Genomic DNA, 12,119 nt, shown 5'->3' with positions numbered 1-12,119 from the left:
TATTTGTGAAGAAATTCTCCAGATTCATGAAGAAGAATCACCGAGCTTATCAAAGCCCTAACCGGAACTTCAAGAAGGATTCACCGCCCGGTGACATGGCGTGTTTTAATTGTGGAAAGATCGGTCACTTTATTGCTGATTGTCCAAAGCCAAAGAAGGATGATCAGAAGAAAAAGGAATACAAGAAGAATGACAAGAAATTCAGAAGAGACCTCAAAGCGATGATTGCTGAAGAAAGCAAATCAAAATCGACGGATTCTAGTTCTAAATCTTCTGACTAAGAAAGTCATTCTAGCGAAAGTGATCAAATGTCTCATGGCAGATATTGAACCAACCTAGACATCTGGAGATGTACTTGACTTTCACTCTGACGAATTTACACGAACTGATTTGATTAAAGCACTGCATGACATGATGGAGGAGTACTCGAGACTTTCTCAATCATTCGAGGAAGTTGAGACTGAAAATCAAGAATTAAAGGATCAAGTCAGTAAGTTCACTTGCTTACAAGAGAACAGCTGCAATGATTTAAAAGTTGAGATGAGTAAGTTAAGAACTAAGAATGAAAGAGTGAATGCAGACTACCAAACAATGAGGTCTGAAAACCAGAAGCTATCTGCTTTGGTAAATGCATGGAATAAGTCCTCTGTTTCTTTAGAGAAAATGCAAGAATTGCAGAAGCAATCTGGAGACAGGAGTGGTCTCGGATTCAGCAATAATGAAAGCACTTCTGAAAACAGTACTAAGTCAGAACTGGATACAAGCAAAGGGAAATACATTCGTTTTGTTAAATCTAGTGTGGCATATGAACTGGAAATACCAACTGTTCGAGTTGAAAGGACTGTAGATCAGACGAACAGAAGGAAGCATTATGGTCTGGGTTATGTTGAACCTAAGGGCAGAGTTCATCAGAGTTTTGGATCCAGTAGAGGATTCAACTCAGGAGGACAATTCTCTATGAAGGATTAAAAGTACCAGTACTATAATTCTAGACCTGTTCAGAAGAGGTACAAACCTGACAACAAAGACAAAATGGAAAAACAACATACTAAAATGCATTCTGTTAGAAATAACAGACCTTCTGTTGGACATACTTCTGTGGATACCTGAAGTACAAAATCACCGAAAATTGTACAAATGTGGGTTCCCAAGGGACTAATAAGGCTTGGACCCAAATAGATTGGGTACCATTTACTAAAATTTGTGTTTGCAGGAACAAGAGAAGAAAACCAAGATAAGCAGCTCCACATGGTATCTGGACAATGGATGCTCAAGACACATGACTGGTCAGAAAAATCTACTTTCATAAGTAATGAGCTGTACTGGACCAAAGATAACTTTTGGGGACAACTCAAAAGGTAAAACCATGGGTAAGGGTAAGATTATCCATAGTAATATCTCCATAAATGATGTACTCTTGGTTGAAAATCTTTGTTATAATTTGATCAGTATTAGTCAACTGTGTGATAATGGTTACTCTGTAGCTTTCAGAAGCACACATGCACAGTTAAAAATACTGCTGAGTCTACTGTATTAACTGGAAAGAGAGAAGGCAACACCTACAAAGTATCATGGAATATAGATCATGTTGATGTTCCTACATGTTTAGTGACCTCTCTTAGTGATAAACATTGTCTCTGGCACAAGAGATTGAATCATCTGAATTTCAAGTCAATCAATAATCTCAAAAAGCAGAACATAGTTGATGGTTTGCCTGATATTCACTTCGTTAAGAATCATGTATAGAAAAAATGTATTAAATCAACTTCGAAGTGTTTGAAATTATTGCATATGGACTTATTTGGTCCAATCCCTATCATAAGCTTAGGGGGAATGAAATACACTCTTGTTGTCATTGATGACTTTCTAAATTTACTTGGATAATATTCCTTGCTGGAAAAGATCAAATCAGTAGCCTCCTGATCAAGCTTCTGAAAAGGATTCAAAATGAAAATTCAGTTTCTATCATTAAAATCAGAAGTGATCGGGGTACTGAGTTTACTAACAATATTCTTGAGTTGTATTTAGATGAACAGGGTATTCATCATGAATATTCAGCTACCAGAACGCCTCAACAAAACGGAGTAGCTGAGAGGAGAAACAGAACTCTCAAAGAAGCTGCTAGAACGATGCTAGCAGATGCAGACATCTCTCAGCGCTTCTGGGCAGAAGCACTCAACACAGCATGCTATACACAGAACAGAACAATGATCAACAAAAGGCATAATCAGACTCCATATGAGATATGGAAAGGGAGTAAGCCTAACGTATTTTATTTTCATGTATTTGGTTGCAGATGTTTTGTTCACAATAACGGTAAAAATTATTTGTCTGCATTTGATTCAAAATCAGATGCTGGACTCTTCATTGGTTATTCAGCAGTGAGCAAAGCATTCAGAATTTTCAATAATAGAACTCTTAATGTTGAAGAATCTATTCGTGTTGTCTTTAATGAAGACAGCAGTGCTCCTGGAATTTCTAACGTGTCTAATTTAAGTAACAGATTAGACAAGATTCATCTGGAACTGGATAGTGAAGATGATGCAGAACCTAGTGTTAAAGATGCTCAAAATCCAGAACCAGACATTCTTATAGTGGAACCAGCTACACAGGCACCAGATATACCAGAACTAGCAGCTAACATTCCAGAACCTGCTACTGATTTAGATGAGCAGGATCTGAATCCATCCAATCAGGAAGAAATCTGTAGCACCCGTAAATCAGTAGACGTATAAGCCATGCATAATTCTAGATTTTTAAATTTAATTGACTTCATTGCATGATTATTTTAAATCCATTTATTTGAAGTTAATTATTCATTATTTCAGTTCAGTAGTTTGATTTTTAGCATTTCAGTTATTTCAGTGAGGCCGGACCGGAGTCGGAGTTTTGAGGTAGAATTTAAGATTCGAGAAATATTTCCAGAAGTTAAGTTAGCTAGCAAGTAAGTTCATTTAAGTTAGTAAGGGAGGTTTGAGGATTTAATTTAATTATTTGAGGTGATTAAGAAATGAACTCATTTAAGTTATTAAATTAAGGGGTTAGCTCACTAAATTATTTAAAGGATTAGTAAGGCTTTCAAGGATTATTAGTTGACTAGATAACCAACACTTCCCACTCATTTTATTAGCATGATTTCGGCCCCTTGGATTTATTAAGCAATTCATTCCAACTCATCAACTTTGACCAATTCTTTGCATGTAATTAGTAGGATAATTCTAGGATTTTTGGGAGCACAATTTAATTAAATAAATGGACATATCCTAGACTAGAAAATAAGCAAAAATCGGCCACTACCTCCTAGAAGCATCCACCAACTCATTTGATATCAAACCATAATTCAAAATTCAAAAATGAGAAGACTTGGTCTTGATTCTTTCCTTATATCTTGCACCCACTTCCCTCACCCTCCTAACCATTTTTCCCCCCTCTCCTTTTCGAAAATTCAGAGTGAAATCAGACCCCTTTTCAGTAGAAAAAACGTGAATAATAGCTAGGGAGAAAGGGAGAAAAATCGAGAGCAAGAAAGGTAGACAAGAAGCGCTCCATCTCCTCCGTGCCGCGTCGTCGTCGTTTCGTTCGTTTTCTTTCGAAACGAAACCAGGCATGTCTAGATTTCTTTCAAACCTCAATCAAGTCATATTATCATTTATTTTTCAGTACATGATCATGTTTATTCAAGTAAAAACCGAGATACATGTCAAAACATTTTGGAACAACACATGCAGAATTTTCGTTTTTCCTTGGCAAGCTTCACGTTTTTCTTGGTTTGTGAGTTTCAGGTGATTGGTTCGACTCCAGGCTCCCAAGGCGACTCCTAGACACGTAATAGGATGCATTAGGACCATTTTGGTCCATTCAAACCAGCCCCATGCTTGCTGGAAATTCAGAATGACAGCAAGTTCCCATAGGCGCAGATTTGTGTTTCGAAATTTCAGTTTTTGTGTCAAGGGGTTGGATCTGATCTTGGCTGCCCTAAGGGCTCTTAGCCATGGTTGGATCACTTCCATAACATGTCTAAGACGTGACTAAGTCGCCCTTTTGGTGGCTTGGTCCATGGCCCCTCAGTTTTTAATCAAAACATCAAAACAGCCCCTTTCCCCATTCGGCTTCTTCATTTGTTCAGCATATGGTTTCGGTTTGTGTTTGCTTGGTGTGGATCTTGGTTGGCCTATGGCCCTTAGCCACGGTTCATATCATGCTCCTAGATGTCTAGATCGTGCCATGGTCAATCAAATGGCCATTGGAATGACACGAGACATCGATCATAGCAAAACACTACACACGCATGCACGTTGCTCTCGGTTGGACCCTTCGGTTGAGTTTTGGTGTGATGCGGATTGTGGCTGGCCTAGGGCCCTTAGCCATGGTTCAAATCATTCCTTGGGATGTTGGTAAGAGTCTCTGGTCGGTGGTTCACGCCCCTAATGGCCTATAGTCTCGAAACCAACGCAAGTCTTGTAGTTGCGCAGCTGCTAGAAATTTCAGCAAGTTGCTGTGTCGTTTAGAAGGCTCGTTTGAGTTCTTGGTTGGCTTTTAGCCCATGGCCTTGGACTGGACAGTGCCTCATTGAGTTGGGAAGGTCATGTTTTTGACCGTTCGTGATTCGGATCATTTTTGAGGTCGTACGAGAATTTACGGTGCGATGTGCCAAATTGACTCTCGAAAGAGCGTTTCGTGTTTTGGCCTCCATTCCACCTAGATTTCGACCCTATCATTTTAGGAGCATTATTTTATGATTTTTCAGCGTATTTTAATCATGACTATACGTCGGTTCGGTGTCGGTTCAGGTTGGCTCGGAGTCATGATTAAATGCGAAGTCATTAGACGTCATAGTCGCATCTTTTGAACTAAATTGCGTAGTTGGTCATGTTTAAGCTATTGCATATTTTTCATAGCACAGTTAGGTTGCAGCGAGCCTGGGGGACGATCCAATCCAATCCAGTTGGTAAAACTACAGGAATTTTCATTACGCCAGTTAATTATTTTACGTGCATTAAACAGAAAATGATTATTTTTGAGATTTATGCGATATGGCTTGTGGTTCATTCACTATGTGGGAGTGTTATTTTATACGGTCGCCAGTGACCGATCAGTTCAGTATGGTACCACCCGGTCGCCAGTGACCGGCCAGCTCAGTTCAGTTTCAGCCTCCCCGGTAGCCAGTTACCGATCAGTTCAGCTTAGTGCAGTGGCCACAGGCGTAAAACATAATCTCAACAGAAAATTTTACCAGTTATTTCAGTACAGGCTCCAAGGAGAAAACATTTTTACTGTGATTATCAGTTCAGTTATCCACGTATTATAATTGCTCAGTACAGATTATTTTCAGCATGCCTCAGGACATGATATTTTATCCCATGCATACTTTAATTCAGATTTTTACTCGTTACCTGCGATTTATGCATGCTGAGTCTTTAGGCTCACTAGACTTGATTGTTGTAGGTACTGATGAGGCCAGGGCCGAGGGCGGGGACCAGTGAGCCAGCTTGGGTCGGCAGTAGTGGCACCCGAGGACCTCAGTGCAGCAGTTGTTATTTTATTCCGCAAACAATTTTTATCAGTCGTTGGATAATTTTTAAATTGTTATTGTTGGCAAAACTTTATTTTCTTCCGCTGCTATTATTTTAAACATTGAACTTGATTCCCCAGTGATTTTATGAATGAGGCCATTTAAGTTCTTTTAAAAAGAAAATTTTTAATTTTCCGCAAATTTCAAGAAAGGAGTTTTAGGCCTCTTTACAAAATCCCTGTAAACCTTTTTATTTGGAGGAAATCTCATCCTCCATCTTTGGTTATTGGGAATCCAGCAGCTCCTTTGAGAACCAGAAGGCAAATGATTAATGAATATATGCATGCTGCCTTTATTTCTCAAGATGAACCAAAGAAGATTGAGGAAGCTCTTCTGGATCCAAGTTGGATTGAAGCTATGCAAGAAGAACTGAATCAATTTACAAGGAATGAATTTTGGTTTCTTGTACCTAGACCATCTCATCAAGCTGTTATTGGAACCCGATGGGTATTTAGAAACAAACTAAATGAAGAAGGCACTGTGATTAGAAATAAAGCAAGACTGGTGGCTCAAGGTTTCAGACAAGAAGAAGAAATAGACTATGATGAAACCTATGCACCAGTAGCAAGACTTGAAGCTATCAGAATATTTTTAACCTTTGCTGCTTTTAAGAATTTCAAAGTTTATCAGATGGATGTGAAAACTGTCTTCCTAAATGGTCTACTGCAAGAAAAAGTCTACGCCGAACAACCTCCAGGTTTTATTGATCATTTCTTACCGCATCATGTATTCAAATTACACAAAGCTCTGTACGGCTTGAAACAAGCACCTAGAGCGTACTATGACACTCTCTCACAATTTCTTGTCAATCATGATTTTACAATCGGCATAGTAGACAAGACTTTGTTCACTTTATTTAAGAATAAGCACATTCTGTTAGACAAGACTTTGTTCACTTTATTTAAGAATAAGCACATTCCGAGACATTGGAATGGATGATTAAAACTCTTAACCTTTTTTAAAAAAAACTATGTTATCTGTTTAAATATCTATCGATTATTTGTTTATAACTGCTACATATTTTTCGTTACTAATTTCTAGGTTTTGGCATCACCACAAAAGAGAAAATTGATAGACTTAATTTAATTGTGGTAATAAGAATCAAAACTAATAGGAATAGCAATAATCAGATGACAATATAAAAGTAGAAGCTATCGTGTCGCTTTAACAGAAGCAGTACCTTTGATAATACTCAATTGTCTAGAAAAACAGAAGCAGAACTTAGCTTTATAAGCAGAACTTGGCTTACACTAGTTCAGTACTTAACGGCCTTCTATCTTAAATGTTACCGTTACTTTACCTAGTACTAGTATTAATTGCACCATTAATTTTGTATGAAGTCATTTAATACGTCTTACCATTTTTGGTATAAAGCAAAAACTGATTATTCTAAAAGCTTTATGCAGGATTCTTTTTAGGAAATAAAGTTGTTTCGATCAGAAGTCAAATGAGCCGTTTTTATTATAGACGTTGGATTCAAGTTATCTATATATATGGATCAAACCCATATAGAGAAGAGACGCTGATTATTTTTCAAGGAATATATTATCTACCCAGCGTTATTTTGAGCAACCACGAACCACTCGTTATCTTCAAGCTCAACTTACAGAAAAGCAGTACACACTTCATAATATACATCTAATCTTCTGATATCACTTTGTACTGCTGTTTCTTCACCTCTTCAAGCTAAATAATTTACTATATCTTTGAGAAAAGTTTGTAATTTGGAAAAGAGTCTTTTCTAGAATTTTGTTGTATTGAATTAACTTTTGTTGAGATACTAAGAGTTTCAGTAGGCAAAGGATAAGTCATCATGCTGAAGTGGGTGTGTACAAGTGTGTACTGTAAAATCCAAAGTTTTTTAGTGATACCTTCTGGAAATAGAAGAAGGGGAGACGTAGAAGATTTCATCTTCGAACTTCCATAAACAACCATTGTTTACTGCCTTCTGTTTTACTATTTTCACCTTACTCCATTGGATCGTTTTCGCACTTATTATTGTGATCTAATGGACTTACATTCGAACAAGATTAGCTACAATCTCTAACAGGATTCTAGCACTCTTTGCAAAAACTATCAGTAAAAGGAAAGAGTTTATTCACCCCCCCTATAAACTCTATATCGATCCCCAACACCTTGTGTAATTTTCATCATATTCATCAACCAAATTATTAGCTTTGAAGTCATACCGAGAGAATTATAACGAACGATCGAATCAAGACACACAGTTTGATCATATCAGTCAGATTAATCACAGACTTGACATGATTACATGTTTGGCAAGTCCCCACAAATTTTCTGTGCAAACACCTTGTAAATAAACAAAAAACAGAGAACACACTAATTTATGACAAAAAATTATAGTTCAATGAGTAAATAATAATACATTATTATTTTTTTGTTATGTTTGTTTCCTATATGAATGTGTCATTGATTAAAAATGCATTAATCATAATGAAATTTCAATTTTTAAGTAATTACACTAGAAAAAATATTCCAAAATGTTATCATTTTTCTTTTAGATTCGAGGGAGAAATTTGCTACAAAGAGATATAAATACTCACAAAAATTTTAACGCATCGGATTTGTTATTTAGTACTATAGAAGCTCAACAAAAAAGACACATTCCTTCATGTTGATACAAAGAGATCTCATTACAATAAAGCGATGATATTTATTCAACCTGCATGACTAAAACCGGTGAATGGGTGATAGGTGAGCCATAACAAGAACGATCCCCTTTTCTTTCTCTTTGATTGTGAGCGGAAAACCAGAACCTACCACTTCTCCCCTAGATATGAACTGTTGGCAAATGTCATGCCAACGGGAAAAATAGTAGTATACTGTCCAAAAATATTCTCAAAACACGTCTTCTTAGCCCATCAAGCAATTATAGGAACTAAATAAACAAATTAAATACTGAACCCAATAATATTTTACATTCAACCAACACAATGGAGAAACTAAATGCTAAGCAAAGAAAGCATACCCAAATTATAACAATAAATTCTCTTTAATTACTTTCAATTACATTGCAATTCACATATTCGACCTTTCGGGTTTTCTTGAAGGTCGGTATGGGGATCATATCAACTTGACTGCATAAGGCACTGAGTCCAAATGTGCCTTCTCACTAAAAAGGGACGATACAAGAAATATATCTTGCAACTTGTTCGAGAAAACCATATAGTTCGGTGGCATTTACGTGGGAGCTAAAAGAATCCCATCAGCCAAAAAATGAAATCTCATAAACCTTAACCAGATTTATGGTTCCGAGCTACACTGATAAAAATTCTCTTTCAACATATATTTTACTTGAAACACTTGAGCAGAAAAGGCTTCTCCATAAAAGTCAAAATTTTCTGTTACTAAACTAGTGTTATGCAATCAGATTCCTTTAAAAAAGAATAAGAAAGATGAGGATTGATTACCCTCGTCTTAGAAAGACCATTTATAAGCTTGTCGCGCATTCTTGAAGATAAGGGTGAGTCTGATGCACATACTGTTCCCACAGAGGTCTGTACCTGCCTATACTAAGATCTAGCCAGGGTTTCATGTTCCCATTGAAGTGAATCACGGCAGCAGTCTCGATTAAGCGGCTGTCAATATTCATGTCATAACCCAATCCTAAGACATGCCATCTCCGATCAAGTGGCTCCGTCAATCCATAGAAAGCTAAAAGTCCAGGAGGAAGTGTGCCCAGCTTCCAAAGTGACCTGTCCGCATTTTGTTCCTGCCAATGATGATATCTTGCAGTCACATTCGCTTTTCTCCAAGAAATCAAGTCAAAAACATTCATCCCAAATGCCCATCCACACGCTTGAGGATCAAATTTCGTGCTGATCAGTGGGTTCGAAAAATTGAGGTACTTGTAGTAGCGGTGGAAAGATTCAAGACAAGTTTCAACCGCGCCATTTACGTTTCCATGCAAATCCAAGGAAAAGAGAGGAATCAAATCCTTCTGAACCACAATGTCATCATCGAGAAAAACTACCTTTTCCAATTGGGGATAAATCTCGGGGATATAGAACCGAAGGTGATTTAGAATAGACAGATACTTGGGATTACGAAACTTCGGCTCAAGAGTAGTATCTTGCAAACTTCCAAAGTAGTATTTCTGTGAATCAACATCATGGAGCTGTTTTACCAGTGGAGAATAGGACGCATTCAACCACGCAAAGTTTTCGATATTTTGGACTTCTACAGCAGCACCTTTGAAATCATTACTGAGGAACCAAGCCTGCATTGCCCCATATTTTACTCCATTTGTAACAACATGGAATACAAGTTGCTTTGGATGTTCGGCATTAGACACTGTAGAATTAACGACGATTGAAATAGCCAGAATATTATCTGAAAATATACAAAAGTGGTAAAGATTAATGTCTGTTAATCGAGGAGAGTTCCGACTCTCATCTGCAAGCTTCTGGATCGACTTGTTCCGAAGCCAATTGGCAGTGAGTTTCATGTCAATGCAATGAAGCTTCTTGGGTAGTGATTCAGCAGTCAATTGTGCAAATACAGTACTCTGGACATTTGCGGCACTTGCACGTTCTTCCAGAGCTTGAATATGAGACTTCATTGTCATTATTGTCGTCGCGATATCATAATGGGCATCTTGTGCCTTAAAAATCAGGGTTGATAAACTTTTAATAATCGGTTCAGCCTCCTCTAGATCTATGGGCTCGTCTCTCATTGCAGCCTTGGAAAGCAAGAATTGGCAACTTCTTATTTTTGAACTAAGCTCCCAAGCAAGATGAAGATTATTATGTTCCTTGGCTATAACAACATAAGCTTTGGCAAGGGTCATCTGCTCTGCTAATTGTCTGGCATATGATCTGGCACTTGATATATCTTCGGTAAAATTTCGATTCTCGTGAGATTCCCGGTCATTGAACTCATTTCTCTCCTGGAAAAGAAACAAATAAGTCAAAGAAACAAATAAATAGAAACTGTGAACTTTTCTCAACTAGATAGAATTATCTTCATTTTGTAGTAAATTGTAAATTTAGATACATTATAAAACCATTAAACTTTTGGAACACATGTTAAAAACCAATAAATCATACAAAAGGCGTCCAAATATATCTTCCATTATCTAAAATTGCAAAGTTACAATAAAATAATGTAACCTTAGTTTGCGCTCAATTCGCTACCAATTCTACCAATAACTAAAATGATCTGGTACAAGTGGGATCAACGCTCCCTTCCTTTGTCCATCATTATGGTGACACCAAACTCTAAATTATGAGGTTAAATCTAACACTGTAATATACTCATATCCTATGAAGACGTGGTAATTCTAAGAGTTCAATCTCAAGGATCATCAGAAGCAGCACAACAAACCGAAAACTCTAGTAACATGGTACAAAACTTCCCACATCACTGGAAAATATCGTAAACCAAATTATGAGAATCAGATTCCTCATTTGAAAGAAGAAGAAAATAATTTCTACATCTCAATATAGATTAAAAAAAAAACTCGCATCCAACGAGAAGGGGGATTTTGTACCATCCAACTAACAGAAGCAGAAGCAGAAAGAAACATAAATGTCAACAAAAAATAACTGTGTCAAACCAATCTTACCATCACCGGCTGTTCCGCATGATCCTCATCAGTGTGATTATGCTGAACAACGAACAAAACAAATCCAACAAAAGAGAATACCAAGAGAAGTGCACAGATCCAATACGATAACCTCCTACGGATCGGGCGGCGATAGTCGGCTGGCCGACGCCGCATCTTCCGCTTGAATATCCCACAATTCAGCGCCAAATCAAGAACACAAGAAAGGGTCCCAGTTAGATTGGATAAAGCCGGCCGGCAACAAAGAGAAGCCGGAAAACCCACTTGCCTATTACTTCTCAAACTCGAGAAATCAAAGAAACACCCATGCAGAAGCCTCAATCACCTTCCAACTTCCGACTCCTGAAATCAGAACGCAACAATTCAATTAGCGAAGAATCCCTGTAAATCAAGCGTTGCATAACCTGCTATTTCTTCTGATCGTTATGCTTGAATGCTCACGCCAACACATGAAATCCCAAGTCTCGGAGCAGGGAAACGTGAATGCTCGCGGGCTTTCAGTTTACCTGTGGAGGAAGCAACTTTGGGCAAATCTTGTCTTGATAAAAGAGGCGCTGGACGGCCTGGCCTGCACATGAATATACCTTGTGCCACTCTACTACTAAATCTTGATTATTAATATAATTATCATTCTAAATCTAAATATGTCAACTCAATCCTCTAATATATAAAGTGTATGAAATATTTCTCGATCCGACTTCAAAAGTTTGAGACGATATCGTAAGTTCAGATTCAATTGTAACAAACTAGAAAAGTCGGATTTAAGTTTTGATGAATGTAATGTTCTTATGTGTTTAAAATAATTATTTACAACATTATTTATTTTAAGATGAGTGTAAAATATTTATTTTATTTAGATTATTGAAATAATGAATAAAAAAAACATTTAATATCAAAGAAACTGATGTGTGGTGTTTAATTTGGAAATTGATATGTTGATGTTAAGTATTGATTATTGAA

The 12,119-nt window shown here is 37.2% G+C and overlaps 1 protein-coding gene across 3 annotated transcripts; it reads right to left on the bottom strand.

Annotated features, from left to right (window-relative positions):
* Nucleotides 1-8,163: 8,163 nt before the first annotated feature.
* LOC142549361 (hexosyltransferase GAUT11-like) lies at nt 8,164-11,836 on the bottom strand. 3 transcript variants are annotated; one of them, XM_075658280.1, is made up of 3 exons: nt 11,601-11,836; nt 11,160-11,501; nt 8,164-10,481 (listed from the first exon to the last, which is right to left on the bottom strand). In XM_075658280.1, exons 2-3 carry the CDS (start codon nt 11,313-11,315, stop codon nt 9,024-9,026), a joined length of 1,614 nt encoding a protein of 537 aa, XP_075514395.1. In that variant the 5' UTR covers nt 11,316-11,501; nt 11,601-11,836; the 3' UTR covers nt 8,164-9,023. The 3 variants fall into 3 exon arrangements, with proteins under 3 accessions (XP_075514395.1, XP_075514393.1, XP_075514392.1); XM_075658278.1 differs by having other exon boundaries at nt 11,666-11,836; XM_075658277.1 differs by having other exon boundaries at nt 11,160-11,836.
* Nucleotides 11,837-12,119: the final 283 nt, after the last annotated feature.

This window comes from Primulina tabacum, chromosome 6 (genome assembly GCF_025594145.1).
Source record: "Primulina tabacum isolate GXHZ01 chromosome 6, ASM2559414v2, whole genome shotgun sequence".
NCBI classification, from domain to species: Eukaryota; Viridiplantae; Streptophyta; class Magnoliopsida; order Lamiales; family Gesneriaceae; genus Primulina; species Primulina tabacum.
The sequence above is the reverse complement of the archived record's forward strand: the minus strand, read 5'-3'. Positions and strand labels throughout refer to the sequence as shown.